Source organism: Etheostoma cragini, chromosome 11, assembly GCF_013103735.1.
Source record: "Etheostoma cragini isolate CJK2018 chromosome 11, CSU_Ecrag_1.0, whole genome shotgun sequence".
NCBI lineage: Eukaryota > Metazoa > Chordata > Actinopteri > Perciformes > Percidae > Etheostoma > Etheostoma cragini.
The window spans coordinates 7,970,665-7,988,767 of record NC_048417.1 but is presented as its reverse complement, the minus strand read 5'-3'; the positions used below and the strand labels follow the sequence as shown (position 1 = coordinate 7,988,767).

Sequence of the window (18,103 nt, the reverse complement as noted above, 5' to 3'; positions counted from 1 at the left end):
TAAAACTTTAGTACACAGCTGTTAAAAAGGTGTTCTTTTGGCCAGTTCTTTTTAATTTATGATTCACGTATTTAAAAAGGGACCAATGGATTTGGGCTGGAGTGTCAAAGAGAAGTCGGAAAGTACTGAGAGAGGGATTAATGCATTGTTGGTTTTGGTCTTTTCACAAGATTTGTTGACAATAAGAAGGATTTAGAACAACGCCTGCCTTATTCTTCAAGTAAAAGAACGGAATGCTTGTTTCACCACCGTCAGCCAGCCTGATACCCAGGGCACGTCGTTGCAGATGACGGGACAGAAGGGATTGGATGTGTAGCTCAGTTCAGGCCCCCAAAAGAAGTATTAGAAAGGTAATGAACTCCTCACTCAGCCTGGCTGTTCGGCCTTGTGCAAGTCACAATCACTAGATCAGAACACCAGTGAGTCTGTCTGGTACACATAAGTGGCTGATGTGCATCTCAGTCTATAATCTTATCTCTTTAGGTTGGCGGCTGGTATAGTTGTTACTGCACATTTAAACAAGATCCCCTGATGTTGCTGTAAATGATCTTCCTTTTCGTTTTCCTTAGCTTTTTGGTTTGTTATCACTACATGATCTGTCATATTATGTCTTTATTGTTAAGTGGTTTGCTGTACTATACAATATGCAATATTCTTCCATTTATCTACATTTCATTCTTCTTTGCCATTTACATTTTTTTTTATATTATTGCACTCTTAACTTATCTTGAAAAGCACTTTGGTCAACATTTGTGTTTAACGTGCTACCTAAATACATTTGACATCTATTGTATACATGCATATCATTGCAGAAAGACTCCAGCTGAAACCCCAGGTTTTTGGGTAATGCATCTAACCTTGTTTCATGTGAAAAGGAACAGCTAAAACTACATTAGGGCCAATGTTTCAACCTCAGTGAATACCTAGGTAACAGCAGAAAAGCAAAAGGGCCCACTCAGCAGAGCTACATGGCTGCAGGGACCAAAAATTGAACCAAGGCTGCTAAGATTATCCATATATATTTTTATCCTGGAAAATAATACGCTAGACACTTTGGCCCAAAACAGTCACATTCAGAAGCAGACTGAGTCAGCAACACCTACAATAAACATTAAAGCAACACCACAGGTTCAGTAGGTGGCACAAAAGTTGAGGCGTTCAAATTGAGCTATTGTAAAGAAGTGCACAGTTCACGGAGTATGATTGCATTGTAGCGGGAAAATTTGATCACTAAAGTATTTGAAACCCAGTATAAACCCAGTTCAAATGCAACCTGGCCCTAAGTGAGGAAAACCAAACAAAGTTCAAATATTGGATTTAATTAAAAACAATATCTGTGACAGGAATGATAAAAAAGCAGATACACAAACAGCAGATTCTGAAAAACTGTATTCAGATCAGGCCCGGTCTTCCACTGGGGGCCCGCAGTTCATTTCAAGGTAGATTTGACGTCAGCAAGTTGATGCGACGGGAAAAGAACGTTGTATAAAATCAGAAATATTACACAGTTATGTGGCTTGCTTCAGTCGGCTGCACACCATATCATTTTTCTCCCACGTCGAGTCTGATCTCATCACATTTTCATATGCTATGGATTGGAGGGATTTCAGGATCCCTAAGAGGACTTCTGTGCAAATGTCAGGTTTAACGATAGCGAGTGAGCATAAGGTTTCTATTATTATTATTTAGCCTGATAATAGCCTAATAATCAGACTGAATTGCCCTTTTGTTTAAAGTCATTATTCAGACTGACATCATCATAGTTCAAGTTATTAGCGTACTGTTTGGAAAAGGAGGGTCATTTTTGTTGTTGTTGCCCATACCTCATTTTCAGTAGAGCCAAACATTTGCTAGGAGCAATAAATGTAATGTATTTCACAATAATGAAAGAAATTAGGATTTTAGAGTAGTTTTTTTGTAAGTTGACTTAAGGCGCTCGTATTCTCAATCAATCAATCAATCAAGTTTATTTGTATAGCCCTTTACAATAGCCGAAAGGTACCCAAAGTGCTTTACAACAAAGCCATAAAACAATACATAACACATACAAAACATACAGATAATATTAAAAGTGCTGTAGTGGTGCAGCGCTGCAGGACATTAAAAGCCTTCCAGAAATTCAAAGAAAGGAGCAGACAGAAGGAGGACACCTAAAAGACAGTATCGCCCTAGTCAGAATTAAAAGCTAATTTTAAAAAGTGGGTCTTAAGCTTTGTTTTAAAAAGGCTGAGGTCAGTACTTCTCCATCAGAAGTGCTTGTAGGATGGTCAAACAGGTTGAGGGTTAACCTCGGTCGTTTCCCCAACCAGGTAAACAGCAGACCTAAAGAATTTGAATCATTGAAAAAAATCAAGATGTGGTCATTCAGAGGTCTAGAGACAGTCTAGACCTCTTATCATATCAAAATCACCTTCACAAATTCTCAGAACCCAAGAAGATTTCTTTAAATTGCTTTTTTTTGTCCGAGCAACAGTTAAAAAATATAAAATTAACAACGTACTTTAAAATTCTTACATTTGAGAAGACGAAGCCAGCAAAATGTTTTTGCAGTTTTGCCTCATAAATGACAACAAAAATCATATATTATAACTGTGTTGAATAATTTGAACAATAATCAATTAATGGGACCAATTTTTTCAGCAGTCCTCATCCCGCCCTCAACCTCTCAGATACTGTATGAGTCCCTCAAAGAACTAGTGAAGTGGATGGGTCAGTGAAGTCACCCAGGAATAGATAAGGAGGCTCATAATTAGTAAGTAATGGCAGGTTAGACATCTCAGCAGGAGAATCTCGCTCGCTGTGAGGGACCCTGCCAATAAGGGCCTGGAGTTAATTAAAAGACCTGGTCGTGCTCTGAGGTCTTAAGTGTCCTTATTCTGATGGAATGCTAAAACCCTCCACTACATAACCGCTTGACAGGCTCCGCTAGCTGCTGCACCTCTCAATAAAATTACAGCTGAATCATTTCCTTCCTTATTCCCTTCCTCTTTTTTCTCTCTCTCGCTCTCTTCTTATCTCAAGCAGGGCCAGAATGACTATTTCTGTCACTGATTGATCTCCTGTATGTTTTTTCTTTTGATTGATTAAAGGGGCACTCCACAGATTTTCAACATCAAAATCAGTTTTTGAGAAGCACTACTCAGCTAGAGTTAGATGCTATCTTCGATGAGATAAAAAAGGGTTACTTTTATAAGCACTAACTACTAATAGGGAGTGTGGGGGTGAAATATGGGTGCTCATGAAGCAGAATGGGATCTACCTAAGAGCGGATATTGATTTGCATTATGGGAAGTGTAGTAGCCAGTCTTTGTGAACTTGATGCATACAAGGGGCAATAAATGAAGATATCTCAGCTTCTGCTGCTGCGCTTGGGACCAGTCTTTTGAAAATAACTGCAAAAGTCCCTAAACTTTCTGGTGTTGTGATATTAAATCGCTGGAGTAGAAATTGAATTGTTTGATCAGTAAAATGTAAGAAAAAAGTGGGAAATACTTCAATCTTCATAGCTTTTAGGTTGGGTTTAGTCCAACTAATCCCAAAGATCTTTAATTTACAATGAAATAAAACCCAGAAAACAATAAATAATAAATCCTCATATTTGACCAACTGAAACATTCAATTAAAAATAAAAGTGCATGTTTTCCTGTTGATTCATTGAGAAGTCGCTTCCCCAACAATTGGAAGACAATGGATGGGTAATACAATATTTAAGAAGCCACCCTAGTCATTTATGGAGCATAATTGGATACATCAAAAGAGCAACAGGAAGAGAGGAGGTCACCACAGTATTGAGACTTTTCCCACATTGTGAGCAGACAGAAAGGATAAGTACTCACTTCCAAGTCTGCCTGCTCAGTTTTACAGCCCCGAACTCCTGGGAGCAGCTGTGAGCCTGTTTAATTTAGGCCAGACAGATGGAGACAGTGTTTGCGGTGATTGCATTAACATATCCAACCCCGATGAGGGAGGCGGTTTTGGAGGGAGGACCGATGAGTTGCTTCAGAAAGGAAGGGCAGAAAAATAATACACAAAGGACGATGGACAAAAGCTTGGAGCTCACTGATTTTTCTCATTACCTCTTCTCATTCCCTCCCTCTCTCTTTATCCCCCTGCCTTTCCTTTTTTGTCACTTTACCAATTCCTCGCTCTCTTTTTCGCTCAGTTGCTAAAGATTGCTGCATGCTGATGGAAAGCAGCCATGTGGTGGTAAATAACAGCAGCTTAAAAGGTGAAGGAGCACAAGGTGAGAGGCAGGATTCAACTTTTCTCCTGACAGAACACAGAACACATATGAAAGAAAGGAATATAATTTGTCAGGTGTGCTCTGTAAGACTCTGTAATATTAATGTGTAATGTGCATTGGGTCTAACTTCTGTTATTGATCGGCTCATCTAACGTCCAGAAAAAAAAAAATTAGCACTTTTCCAAAGATGTTGGACTATTCCTTTAAGTTTTCCTTTTGTAATTCTTACTCCAGTGTCCACCTAATGGACCCCAGAGATTGCAATGTTCATTACATTGCACAAAATAAAAGTCTTGTCCAAATGCACAATAATATTATTTTTCTATCATATTCCCTGGGGACCCAAACATTTTATATGTGAATCTCATGGCAATCTGCAGAGTAATTATTAGAAGCAACATCTATGTTGAGATCATGCTCCAGACTACGGTGTTGGACAGCGTTAACACACTGAGTGAAAGCCACCATCCTCTCGTCAGGCAGTGTTTATACCATAAAAAGAATAACAGGAGATCAGGTCTCCACACTTTGACTTTCAGTGTTTCCTCTCTGTAATGAAGTGTGTGACACCCCCCACCTGAAGCAATCAAACACCAGAAGGAGTGTGAGTCAGTATATATGTATGTATCCAGCTCGGCTGGGAGTTGCATGCATCCAAACTAATTATTAGCAGCAGCAGGCGGCAGCTCTAAACACTAAAAAATTGTCCTTCTCTGTATAGGTGGGAAAATGATGGAGTACCAAACTTTATCAAGTGATGATATCTGAGGTCTAAATTAAAAGAAGTATGAGTTGAAGTGTTTTGATCTCACTTTTGTCAATGTTCCCACGATAACATTGTGGTTGGTGTTAAAAGGGCTCTTTAGCACAGCTGCAGTTTGTTTTGTGGGATTGTTCATTCTTCCAACAGTGACGGGAATGTAAGATAAGATAAGATAAAAAGTTTTATTTGTTCTATAGCGGGGAAATTGCGGATGTGTAGGAATATAACGCATGGACAGACATTTAAGGACTGTCTGGTCCTCTGGTCGTCCGGTGTGGTGTGCAAACAAAAGCTAATTACATTTTTTGTAGATATTTTGTCACTCTAAATACATAACAGAGGCTAAATGGCAGACTCAAGATTAACTGGTCTAAAAGTATTCTCAACCTTTATTCCCCAATTTGTTTTCATCATCATCCCCACACACTGAGCTAATTTAGATGATAAATTTCAGGACGTTTCTGGCTTTAAGTATTCCTCTTGCTATTTTAGTGATATTAAATTAGAGCACAAATGCAGGATATACACTCACCGGCCACTTTATTAGGTACACCTGTCCAACTGCTCGTTAACACTTAATTTCTAAGCAGCCAATCACATGGCGGCAACTCAGTGCATTTAGGCATGTAGACATGGTCAAGAGAATCTCCTGCAGTTCAAACCGATTATCAGTATGGGGAAGAAAGGTGATTTGAGTGACTTTGAACGTGGCATGATTGTTGGTGCCAGAAGGGCTGGTCTGAGTATTTCAGAAACTGCTAATCTACTGGGATTTTCACGCACAACCATCTCTAGGGTTTACAGAGAATGGTCCGAAAAAGAAAAAACATCCAGTGAGCGGCAGTTCTGTGGGCGGAAATGCCTTGTTGATGCCAGAGGTCAGAGGAAAATGGCCAGACTGGTTCGAGCTGATAGAAGGGCAACAGTGACTCAAATAACCACCCGTTACAACCAAGGTGGGCAGAAGAGCATCTCTGAACGCACAGTACGTCGAACTTTGAGGCAGATGGGCTACAGCAGCAGAAGATGCCGAAGAAGCAGCAATCGTTGCAATGCCACAGCCTACCTGAGTATTGTTGCTGACCATGTCCATCCCTTTATGACCATAATGTACCCAACTTCTGATGGCTACTTTCAGCAGGATAATGCGCCATGTCATAAAGCTGGAATCATCACAGACTGGTTTCTTGAACATGACAATGAGTTCGCTGTACTCAAATGGCCTCCACAGTCACCAGATCTCAATCCAATAGAGCATCTTTGGGATGTGGTGGAACGGGAGATTCGCATCATGGATGTGCAGCCGACAAATCTGCGGCAACTGTGTGATGCCATCATGTCAATATGGACCAAACTCCCTGAGGAATGCTTCCAGCACCTTGTTGAATCTATGCCACGAAGAATTGAGGCAGTTCTGAAGGCAAAAGGGGGTCCAACCCGTTACTAGCATGGGGTACCTAATAAAGTGGCCGGTGAGACACTGTATCTGGTTATCACTCATGCTTATTCATATTAACCATCTAATCTAAGCCCTTTAAGAAAGTATGCCACTGCAAATGTGTGGGATGTAAATGAAATGTTTAATAGCTTTCTGCTCACAAAAGAGCAATATTAAAAGGTGGCAGTAGAACCTTTTAAATGAGTAATAAGTAATTCTTTGAAATAATTGACAAGATAGACAACTCATTTGTGTGTGCATGTCTTCAAAGATATAATAAACTGTCCAGGGATCTGTACTAGGGTTTATTACCGGGACCTGAGATCCATTTGTTGACTGAAATTTGAATCAATATCTACTCCCATTTCCCAAGAAGAATGTGTTCATGTTTCACTTGTAAATACCGGTCACTGACTGAACAAAAATGATAAGGACCGAAAATTCGAATTGTCTCCGGTCAGAATGACCGGTGGAAATAATTCCCTCTGCATAATTTTAACTGTGTTAAAATAGGCGACAGTCATTTTTGCATCTTTCGTCCAATTAAAACAATAAACAATCATGTTTTTGGATTTAGAAATGACTTTAAAATGTAGCAGTAAACGAAAACTAAATGTGGCATTCTCGCTCAGATTGGACGCAAAAGACTAGCGACGGCAACACGGCGACAAGTAGGCGGGAAAGATTGTGAATTACTTCGTAACACAAAGCAGCGAGTGGTCTAACATGTATGAAGCCAAGAAATTGCCAGCAAGGATGAGCAGGCACCAGCTACACCAGAGAACAATATTAACTATGCAAATTATTAACAACATACCTACGCAAAATAAATAAATAGCCAAAGCTATTACTTTGGTTTTCTTTGTAACAAAATACTGTTGAATAACCAACAGAACTAAACTTGATTGTGGAGATGATTCGAGCATGTTGAAAATTCTTGTTCAATCAGGTTCTCACTACCTTTTACTGATATCTAGCATTTAACTCGTGTTTAATTAATTAGCTAGTAAGGTGCTATTTTTGGCAGCCAGCCTTCCAAAAGAAAGCACAGGAGACGGAGTCTCAGTTCACCCTGTCACTCCCCAAAGTAAGTCGAGCGCAGATTTGAGTCGCGCATGCGTCACTTTGCGATGAGTGAAGATGTGAGTTGGGTATGATTCACTTTGCGACGAGTAGCATACAAGATGCTAACTAGAGATTTCTGTAATGTCAACACAGTAAAAATCTTACCTAAGTTGGTTCACTGCTGGCTACAAGTTAGGAGTCAAACAACACAAAGGCTGTCACTTGAATAGTGTTTTGAGCTAACGTTAGCAATCAAACAACCATAGGTAGGTAAAAAAATGTAATGATTCCCATATTCTGTTATTGTTCGTAATTAGAAAAGTTCACAAATTTCAGTATAACACGTTATGCTGTAAACCATTTAAATCTGCGCGTGCACAACTCAGATTTGCACTTGACAATGGGGAGTGACACACCCGTCCGGGAGGCTCTTACACACTTTCCGTACTCCGTCTCCACGGACAGCTGTAGGCTTGTTCCGGCATTGTGTGTTATGTGCACTGTCTAACACGCAGACACTTTCCTGAAACCACTTACGGGACTGACATAAGGCCACAGTGGCCCGCGACGCATACCGTATGTCCGAAACCATTTCCACCGCTGCCATCAGAAACAAATTTGTTTAAAATTATTAAGATTCAAGTTTTCATTTCATAATTTTATGAGCCAGATGGTTCGCACTGTAGTTTGTATTGTTTTATTTCCTTAGCCTAGCCAATGGAAAATAGCCAGATAAATAGCCATTAATTCATATCAGCACAACTATGTGTGTTGATTTAATTTTTTTGCCCTCTCTGCGTGTAGCAAGTAGCCTGCAGTTCAATACAAATAGTATGAATCTACATCCCTTGATGAAATTGTTCTTTACATACAGTATAAATTAAAACCTTACAGGTCACATGCCATTTTTTTTAGCGGAAACTTTGGCAGGTGTGTTCCCATACTGAAGAGTATTGTATGTACTAAAACAAAAACACCTTTTCCAAACCTCATTAATTTCATCAACCCAGTATGTAGACTGACTGACTAAATTTAGTTAAGTTACGGTGATAATAATTTTAACTGAAGCCGAAGATTTTCATGCAAACAGTTCAGTTGTGTGGTTAATTATTTTAGAGAGTAGATATGAATGAAGTGGAGTAAACAAAATACAGGTGGCTGAACAAGTGCCTGCCATACCTCCAGCCTCCAGCCCCAAAATCATAGTGCAGCGCAGCATTCAACAGATGAAGCATCAAGTACATGAGGAGCCCTAATGTTAGAACTTAACATGTAACAAAAATCTCTACATGCTTCTAACATGGAAACAACACAGCTGCAGGGATTTTCCATTTCAGCCATTGCACACAGTAATATCCACAGATCAATACTATGGTAGAAAGATGGAGGATAGTTGAGTATCCTTCCATTTCCCTACATCAGAAACCTCATGGGTAAAAAAAAACAAAAAACTTCTTATGCATGTATAAATAAGTGCAGTGCTGTAATACATTTATGTGCACTCACACATTGGTCGTGAAGATGCCATAGATGAGATCTTGCTCAGGCAGGTAGAAGGTGCTCTGCAGCTCATTGTAGTAGAACGGAATCTCCCCGGAGCGGGAGCAGTTGAGCCTCGCCTTCATGAACGTAGTCCAGGTGTCCTCCAGGAGAAATCGCCCGCCAATGTCGTTCTTGCAGACCCGTGCCACGCGGGAATAGGCTGTCTTGCCGCAGTCGTGCTCCACTGCGTTTTCCCTCAGGAAGAAGAAGGTGAAGAGGCCGATGTCGTACGCTGAGATAAAGTGGGGCTCTGCCGGGAGGAAGGATCAGGAGAGGATCATTACATAGTGACTCCAGGGAAACAGAAATATTTGCAACATTTATCTTCTGGATGTTGTTGCTTTGACCCCTGTACTCCTTATTATTGATTGCAATAAAAACTTTGAAATTCTTGCACTACTGTTAAAGATGGTCGAGAAAAGAGCATCAATGTCAAATGTGTAAATGAAAGGAGCGGGTGCATGGGGAGTAGGTTGAGAAGATAAAAAATGGTTACTAATAAATCCGTCTGATGTTTTGATGGTAAATCCATGGAGCTATGTCTGTTTAACTGGATGGCCAGACTGCTTTTATTGCCCTGGGTGACACAGCGGATGATTAATGGCCCTTCCTGCTGGTTGGGTTATCATGTAAAGCAGACCGAATAACAGTTGAACTGGACATTACTGTCATCCTTTGTAAACACATGAGTCATCAGAGAATAATTCATTGCTGTGAGAGCAGAAAAGTCCACGTTAGTCCTGCATCTAATACATCAAGACTGATTTTAACCACTATAATTGTGCAGGTTTGAAATGAAAGTTTTTGGGAATTAATGCTCAAAGCGAATACAAAGTAGGAGTCGAGGACCCCCAGGGGTTGTTGAAGGGGTTCCAAGGGGCCTTTTCACTATAATGAGTCACCTAGACTACAGTGAGTGGAATTTTAGCATTAAAAAAACCCATGAAAAATACTCAAAAGCAGCCTGTCTTTTAAAGGTTTTCATACAAGCTATATTCTATTATTTTGTTAATCTGAAAAAGTCAAAGAAAATGACATGCTACTTTACAGTGAGAGATAGTTCTTCCTAGTTTTTGGGGTATAAAGAATCCTTTCATAGATAGATGTGGTAGTGTCAGCCAGCATGTTATCTGTTCAAGTCATTGAGAAAGTCAATATCAAGCTGACCTGTAATATCAAATTTGAAGTCAGAATAAGATTTGAAGTAACAGTACAGAATAACGCCCTCCATGTGACATCTTTTACATGTAGTTGTGTTTGGAAATTGATTGTTCTGAAAGAAGAAAGATCCTCTGTGCTGTTTTGACACTGAGCTGACTGTGATCACACTTAAGTTTTGTTTTCTACTATTTCTACTGATCAGCTTTCTTCTTTTATCCAAGGGCTACTCATGTGCAGACATGATGAAACAGGAAAGACTCCTGTGCTGCTGTTGCTTCAGTTTTCCACCAGGACCCATTTGTCGTGAGAGATGTCCCCCACTCACCTACTCGTATGAACACAAACACAAATGGAGGAATAAACCTTAATTTGCACAGATGCATGCACACCTCTAAACAAAAGAAAACGAGGGATTTGCTGATGTTATAAACACAATCATGCACACAGCAGGAGATGACCTGTTTACAGCTATGATGGAATGTGCCTCAGGGGCTAGCGAGGCAAGAGAATACGATTTTGAAAAGAAGCAGGAAGAGAAAAAACCGCTATCCACACAGCAGCAGCCCCCCTATTCCATTTCATTCCATTTCATCTCTAATAAAAAAACAACCTGTAGTTTGGGCCGATCGCATGGTGAAGGCACTTGTGGCGTAGTGTTACAAAGTAACAAAAACAATCAGCTAGGGTAGTGTTCAAATCTTTTTGCAAAGGTAATCACTGTCATCATAGTTATACCGCAAGAATTTGGAGCGAGTGTGTTTAAAGTGGAATGGCAGGTGCATTTTTTCAAAAAGAGGCAAAAATGGCGTTTAAGAAAGGAAATACAAAACGCCCATCAGATTTATTGTTGTCATAATGATTATTATGCAGGACACACAAAGATATCATTTAATTGATTTCTGTGACAAAAATAACAACTGTAATGTATATCCTCATTCAGGAAGTTAATTGGTGCTAACACGCATGCAGATGAACAAGTGAGTAGTGTTACACCTGTTTGGTCACTGACAATTACTGTAAATGATGCTGAAGAAGACTCAACCGTTGTAATGCATTAGTGCTACTTTCTGTACAGCTAAAGGCCATAGCAAGAAGCCAATTGTTGGGAATGTAATATAAGTGATACTGTGTGTATATACAGCATGCCTGAGCTGCTATGTGGACGCACATCAGAGTCTCTTTGTTTCCATAGCTTTGTTTATGCATACTGTACTGTACGTGTGTCAGGCAAAGGGCAGGTTGAGCTGACAGATTCCGCATATTATTGCTGAAGCTGTGTGGGTGCAAATGCGTGAGTTTTTCAGCACCCTGCTGAGTGGTGAACAGATTGTTCAATCCGTCAGGCTGGTTAGGTGCTGCCATCATTGCATGAAAATTTTAGATCAAACCAAGATACAGTTTAAGGAGTGAGGCTATTTAATATTCAAATAAACAGATTCTGCATGAACGCAAAAAAAATTACCATTAACAGTAGGGGGATGGGTTTTGTCTGATAGCTTGGTCATGTCCAAACAGGACAGAGGGTTTGATGTTCACTTTTTTAAACTGGTTAGGTAGCCACATCCAGATTGTTCTGTTGCTATAATACTAATTTGTTTTTCCAAACACGTATATTTTCTTATTATGTCAGTGTCAACTCTCTTTCTTTAAATTACACAGACTGTCATGGGCTTACTAAGCACATGGCTTTGAAATCAGACGGCGGTCCACATTCAGTGTCCTATGTGTTGCTAGTAGAAAAAGTAAAAAAAAGGTCAAGTCATCCCACCTAATTATTCGGGTCAGCATTTTTCAAAGAGTCAAGTAATTGAGTTGCCAAAACACAAACATAAACACATTAATCATTCTTCATTTTAGTCAGACACACTTCCAATTTGTTTCCTAAAAATACAGTTACATTTTGGGGGAAAGCACTGCTCTTTGAGGGAGCTCTTAGAGCAGCAAGGCAAGCACCATAATAAACACATACTTAAACATTAAACCTCAGTAAAGTCAACAATACCACAGGCTTTTCATATAAGGACGAGATTACTGTGGTGAAGGGAAGTGCAGCAGCAAACAGAGTTGGCATTAAGATATCAACCGAGTGATATTAAGAAGTGTCAGGTTATAATGGCCACCCTGTACACCTATGTGTATACTGCATGATAGCCAAGCAGCAACGTGGTTGTAAACAGGGATTGGGATATTACTTCTCTCAGTTTTATTTTATGTTTTACAAATATATTACAAAAGATGAGAGGAGTGAGAGAAAATAATGGAAATATAATAAATATGTTGATACATATAATGTGCTGAAGACTGAAGATTGAGAAAAGCACAGAAATATTTTTTAGATTTTTTTCACAGGCAACTCTATAGTATCTTGTGTCATTCAGATGCATGATGGGAAACAGTTGGTTGGCGCCTGGCGTGCTACGAATCCAATAAGGGAATAGATTGATTAGATCCAGGACCCCGTCCTTGCCTTTCAGTTCTCCTGAACTGGAGAGGCTTAAAGCTGGAAATGAGATTTTCATTCATACCTCAAATCCCCCGGGAACTCAACTCCATAACCTTCACAGAAGCCACAAGGCAGAGCAGTCTCTGATGCCATGAATGTATGTGCTGGAGTGCAACACGTGTGTTGAACTTTGTGTGCAGCAAGCTGTGATTATGCTGTTGGGAACACTATCCCCTTTGCTGCTCATCTTTTTTCCTCCACCGTGCTCTTTTGAGTGATGTGTGTCTGACTTTTAAACACACACACAAAAACATGGACATACATGGAAACACATGCAGCTTGCATACAGTCTATATGCATATACTATTTGCGTACTACACACCCATATATATATATATATATATATATATATATACAGTATATATAGTGTGTATATTTATACTGTATATATATATATACTGTATGTATACACTATTTATATATGTACACAGTATATGCAGTATACATATATATGCATAGATATATTTTGTCCATCTACATTTGTGCTGGAGTCAGGATGTGTGTGAATGGGTTTCTGCTGTGGCGTGTTCAGACGAAAAGGCCCAGCGTCAGCAGCAGCGAGATTACCGACACCGACACCAGCAGGATTGACAGCATTTCATGTTCTTTGCCATTCTATTAATCCCACTATTACCAACACACACACAATACCTATGCCTAACCTGTGGTGTGTTCCACACACAACTTCAAATCCAAACACTCTCTGTAATCCTATGATAACACATCTGTCGGATTGATCTATCTTGGCGGTAACAAAAGATCTGATTGTGTTGGAAACAAAAGTGCACACTTGGCCCATCTGCTGCTCCAGGCGGGCCTTAGAAAATGTTACAGCAGGAATTTTCAGAGATTGCTTGACACCGCTTTAACCATGTGTTGATTATTTGGAAATCCAACAAGAGTTTAAACCCAATCAGATTACTAATAAAAAACTGAATTTCTCACATCTGATACAAAACAGTGTCAACACACTGACCCTGAGAAACAAAACCATAGCTCAAGCCAGTACATTCCAGATAATTTCATCAGTATTTCTGCAGTTAACACAGAACTATGTGTTTTAAAAGGTCGACAATGAACTTTTTCCGGCAAAGCAAGTTGTTTGAAAGCGTCACATTTTTCTCTGGTAACTTGTGACAAGTGTTTTTCACAAACTAAAAATCATTAGCTGAAGCACAGAAAAAAATGGCAAAATAGCTCAAATGAGCTATTTTAGTGTCAGGTCTTGCTGTGCTACTGTACCATTGAGCCATTTGGAGTTGTACTGTGCAGTCCGGAGAGGTGGCATGCCGCCAAGGCTGCGGTATATGACAGGGTCACGACCAGAGAAGTCGATGACGGTAGCAGCATACAGCTCTCCACTCTCTGTCACCACCGCCGTGGAGTTGTGGCGAGGGTCGTACGGGCAGCGCGCCACACCGTTTACCCGCTCTAGCACACTGCTCATGTTGCCTACCTGCGATGGATGAAAAGAATCAGAAATGGAAGTTAAAAGGGAGAGACAGGGAGTGAAAGTGACAGTAGCAGGTTAAGTCTTTTTAGTGTTTTTGTGAGTTTTTACAAAATGACACGCACAAACACGCACTTATCCGTACCTCTCTAGTGATGCATAGTGGCTGGAAAGCATTGGTTCCACAGGTCATGACCTCAGTCTTGTTCACCAGCAGTACTCTGATGTAGTTCTGACATTCAATCTGCAGAGAAGTGGGTAGAGAAGAAAGCTTTCAAAAACGTACAGTACTGCAAAGAAAAGCTGAGATGGCAAGCTAAATATTCTTTGCCGTGTTGCTGAGAAGAACAATGGACCAAGTCCTCTGCTATCAGACTGGCATGCAACCAAAAGCAAAGCAATTCAGTGTCTGCAGGTTTTACTCTTGTAAATCCATTGTTCACAACTAAGAGTAGGCCTACTCGTCTGCAGCTGAATGGAAGCCGATTTGTGACATCAACAGAGGCTCTACGGTCAGTAAGTGTTTCAGTAAAAAGAGTCAAATCTGTTTTAACAAAGGCATGAAATAGATTTACTGGTAATGAAACAATTTCATGCAAGAATATTTTTTTGTAAATGGCGGTGCTTTGTGTTGTGTTAAAGATCTGAGTTAATGGCAGTAAAGCAAGTTTCAAAGAGAATTGATCGTTGTGTATTGGGTATCACCCTTCAGTCTATAGGCACTGAGGGAGATAAAAGTGACGCTGCCATCAGTTAGTTAATAAGATGACTGATTGCAGCTCTGGTTATCAGATATATGAAAGATAGTCCCTTTGTGTGTCTCACTATCTTGCCCTTGTCTCTCTTGTGTGCATTTTCCCTACCTTCCCTTTGCCCTCTCTCTTTCCTGCAAAAAAACAACAACTCTTGATTGAAGGGTTTGAAATAGATGTTCTTTACAGCCCATGAGGTGCACAAGGAGGACCTTGCCACAATAACCAGAAGATATCTAGATGGCCGCTCTGTAAGCCAGGCAGCACAGACATGAATTGTTGTAATTGGGGACGGGGTCGAGGTTACCTCTGTTTTGCCTTTGCTCTGACAGGATGTCCTCGTTTCCTCGTCCGGTGCCCATTCTGTCGCCTAGGGAAAAAAAAGAAAAAATCCAAGGATGACAAAGAGGCCAAAAAGCAGTCAGCTGAGTCCTTCAGACACTACAAAAGAATTATGCAACAGCTGACTGTTGCTAATACTGTAGGCACGCACAAAAAGATGCATGAAAAGACTTTAACCTCATTGCTGTTTGTTTATTATGTAAACATGGCGACCGGCTTGCCAGCAAAGAGCTTATTCGAGAGTAGCGGGCATGGTTTCCAACGAGGCAGTTGAAGGGCTGAGGACGACATTAGCATGTAAATGGCTTTCTCTCCATCTTCTTCTTCTTCCCCTTTCTATCTCTCGCTCGGAAAGTCTGCAGCAGCCCCCCCACCCCCACTACCCTCCAGCCAATTATATTCCTGTTGATGGTTCTGTCTTGGGCTTAATTATGGATGCAGGCAGCAGCACTGCACGACTGCACTGCAAAAACACTAATGCATGTGCATACACACATGCTGCTGGGCCACCAGAGCTGCACTGGCTCTTGTTAAGAGGATTGAGAGATGTCCCTCTCTTGGCGTGATCTGTATACGTGCAAGGTGCGAGGGGACCCCCTGTTGGATGTTATTGGCCTCATTTTACTTATCCTTCTCCATCTCTCTTCTCTGATCTGAATGTCCAAGTAAAAAGGTTGCCTAAATGTCTAAAAGTAAAAAAGGCTGCAAATATTTAACATCAATCTGTCTGTCGGTTTTTATGTATTTCTCTCCTCCTCCAAAGGGATTATTTTTAATACACAGGAGGACCGACTGCAAATAAGTATCTTTGTCTAATGAATCACCTTCCCAGGACAAAGTGGGACAAAGTTGTAACCCAACATTCAGTGGAGCTTGCCAACTAAGGCCAACCAAGTGTCAACTCTAAACTGGGTCAGTAGTCCAGGAGCCAAATGGAAACCTCAAACAAACTGTAAACTTAAGGAGAAACAACTAAGGCTGATTCACTATGTGGCTCATCATCAACACCTACATATATGCAGTCTTGAACAATTTCATTTTTTAGGTTTGAATTTGTCCGGTAGTAACATAACTGTGCTTTTTTGGATCCTCATTTTGCTTTAATTAAAGCTCAGTAGATGGGACTAAACACTGTTTAGCCCAAAGATTCAGTGTCTGCTGGGAAAACATAGTTTTGCGTTAATGACATTTATTTTTAGATCTGCGGTATAGAGAATAGCACTTTAGGAATTTAAATGGAAATAAAACAGTATAAGCACATTTAATGAGAAACTGAAGAGAACTGCCAAAATCTTTCTTGGGGAAAAATGTTGATTTAAAATTTTCTGAGTGCTCCTATCTTTTTGAAGTATATAAATAGATATCTTATTTCACAGATCATGAAGTATATCGACTATGCTTGAAGAAGTGGAAGTTCACGATTTTGGATGATTAGCCTCTGCATTTATTTTTGCTAATGAGTGAACACCAGACTGAACAGTACTATCCACAGCCTAATGAGCTAGTCAAACATCTGCACATTGTCCGGGGATTTCTTTTATTGCTTTTATATTAAGCTATTATTGATGGGCATTCATGAGTGTGTGATCTGTTTGTACTGCCAACCTAATCATTCACATTTATGATACTGTTTGATTGTTTGAGATAAATTAAAGCTCCACTAATAAAATAACTCACCCGGTGTAAACTACGGTTGCCGCTCAGCAATGGCAGACAGAGAAAGTGAGAAATTAACTGGTGAACAAGGTGGAACAAAATCTTAAAAGCAAGATCATAAAGGCTGGACAGAAACACATTTCCAAGGCCAACAACTTTAGAAGGCAGACAGTGTTTGGACAGTTTGTCTGTAAAGGTCTCATATAATGCTAACTTTTCAGGTCACTTTGGGGACACTGCAAAAAGCGGTACCACAACATTGACCTTTTTATCACATTATAAAAGCTAAAACTGAGCCTATTAGCATATGAGTCATGTGTAGTGTAATCTGATGAATAAAAGTCAAACATTTACTTTCCTATACATTATTTCTGTTTTTGTCTCCACCAACTCCTGAAGGAAATATCTGACTCTTTAGCTGCTAGATGCTTCACTATGTTCATCATGTTTGCTACTTGTGTTGCTACAGCTGGAAACCAGGTTGATGGAAGCCGTGAGAGGGAAATAAAAAAGGAAAGCCTGAAACCAAAAGTGCTGAAAGATGTAAAAACACTCACAGAGCTGAGAGGAACTGCAATCCAATGATAATTCTGTGTCATTTGATTTATTGTTAATGTAACTGTATGTAAGCGCAATCTTAAGCAGAGATTGAGATAAATTCCTTAGCATTTTAAAGCTATGTTTAGCTATTGCAGCCGGTGGAGAGCCGTTAAATGGGCTCTGGCCCATGTGAATAGTTACAGATCATCTCCCCATCTCCCACAGCAGCTCCCTTCAATTAACCAGTATCAGACTGCACTGGGGAGTGAGATAGAAATAGGGGAAAGCTATATAAAGTAAACTGTGATTAAAATGAAACTTGAGCCCCAGGCACTGAACATGAAAAAGACGAAGAAATAAAAATAAAAGTGGCTAATGTGCTCTGCGGGAGCTTGTCTGTCTAGCCATTCTGATCGTGTTGCCGCCGAACACTACACAGGCACTTGACAAACTCAAATCCACTTCCCATGAGCACAGCAAACAGCGTGGCACCTTTCATTCAGAGAGCAGCTTTGCCCCCTCTACGGAAGTCCATCACTCGGCTTGTTGAAATGAAAACACTGCTCCTCCACAGCCCCTGCCTGTCAGCCCCTGACAGCCTGGGGACCGATGGGGTGACGTCATTATAAACACACCCACACACATACA

General features: G+C 40.3%; 1 protein-coding gene across 4 annotated transcripts in view; it reads right to left on the bottom strand.

The window, feature by feature from the left end:
• The window catches only part of sema5ba (sema domain, seven thrombospondin repeats (type 1 and type 1-like), transmembrane domain (TM) and short cytoplasmic domain, (semaphorin) 5Ba), a 159,053-nt gene that overhangs the window by 38,791 nt on the left and 102,159 nt on the right, over positions 1-18,103 (bottom strand). For all 4 annotated transcript variants that reach the window (XM_034884969.1, XM_034884968.1, XM_034884967.1 and 1 more), the window contains 4 exons: positions 15,225-15,287; positions 14,311-14,409; positions 13,958-14,171; positions 9,016-9,301 (listed from right to left, as the gene is read on the bottom strand). In XM_034884969.1, coding sequence (XP_034740860.1) covers positions 9,016-9,301; positions 13,958-14,171; positions 14,311-14,409; positions 15,225-15,287 — 662 coding nt within the window. The remainder of the gene's footprint in view (positions 1-9,015; positions 9,302-13,957; positions 14,172-14,310; positions 14,410-15,224; positions 15,288-18,103) is intronic.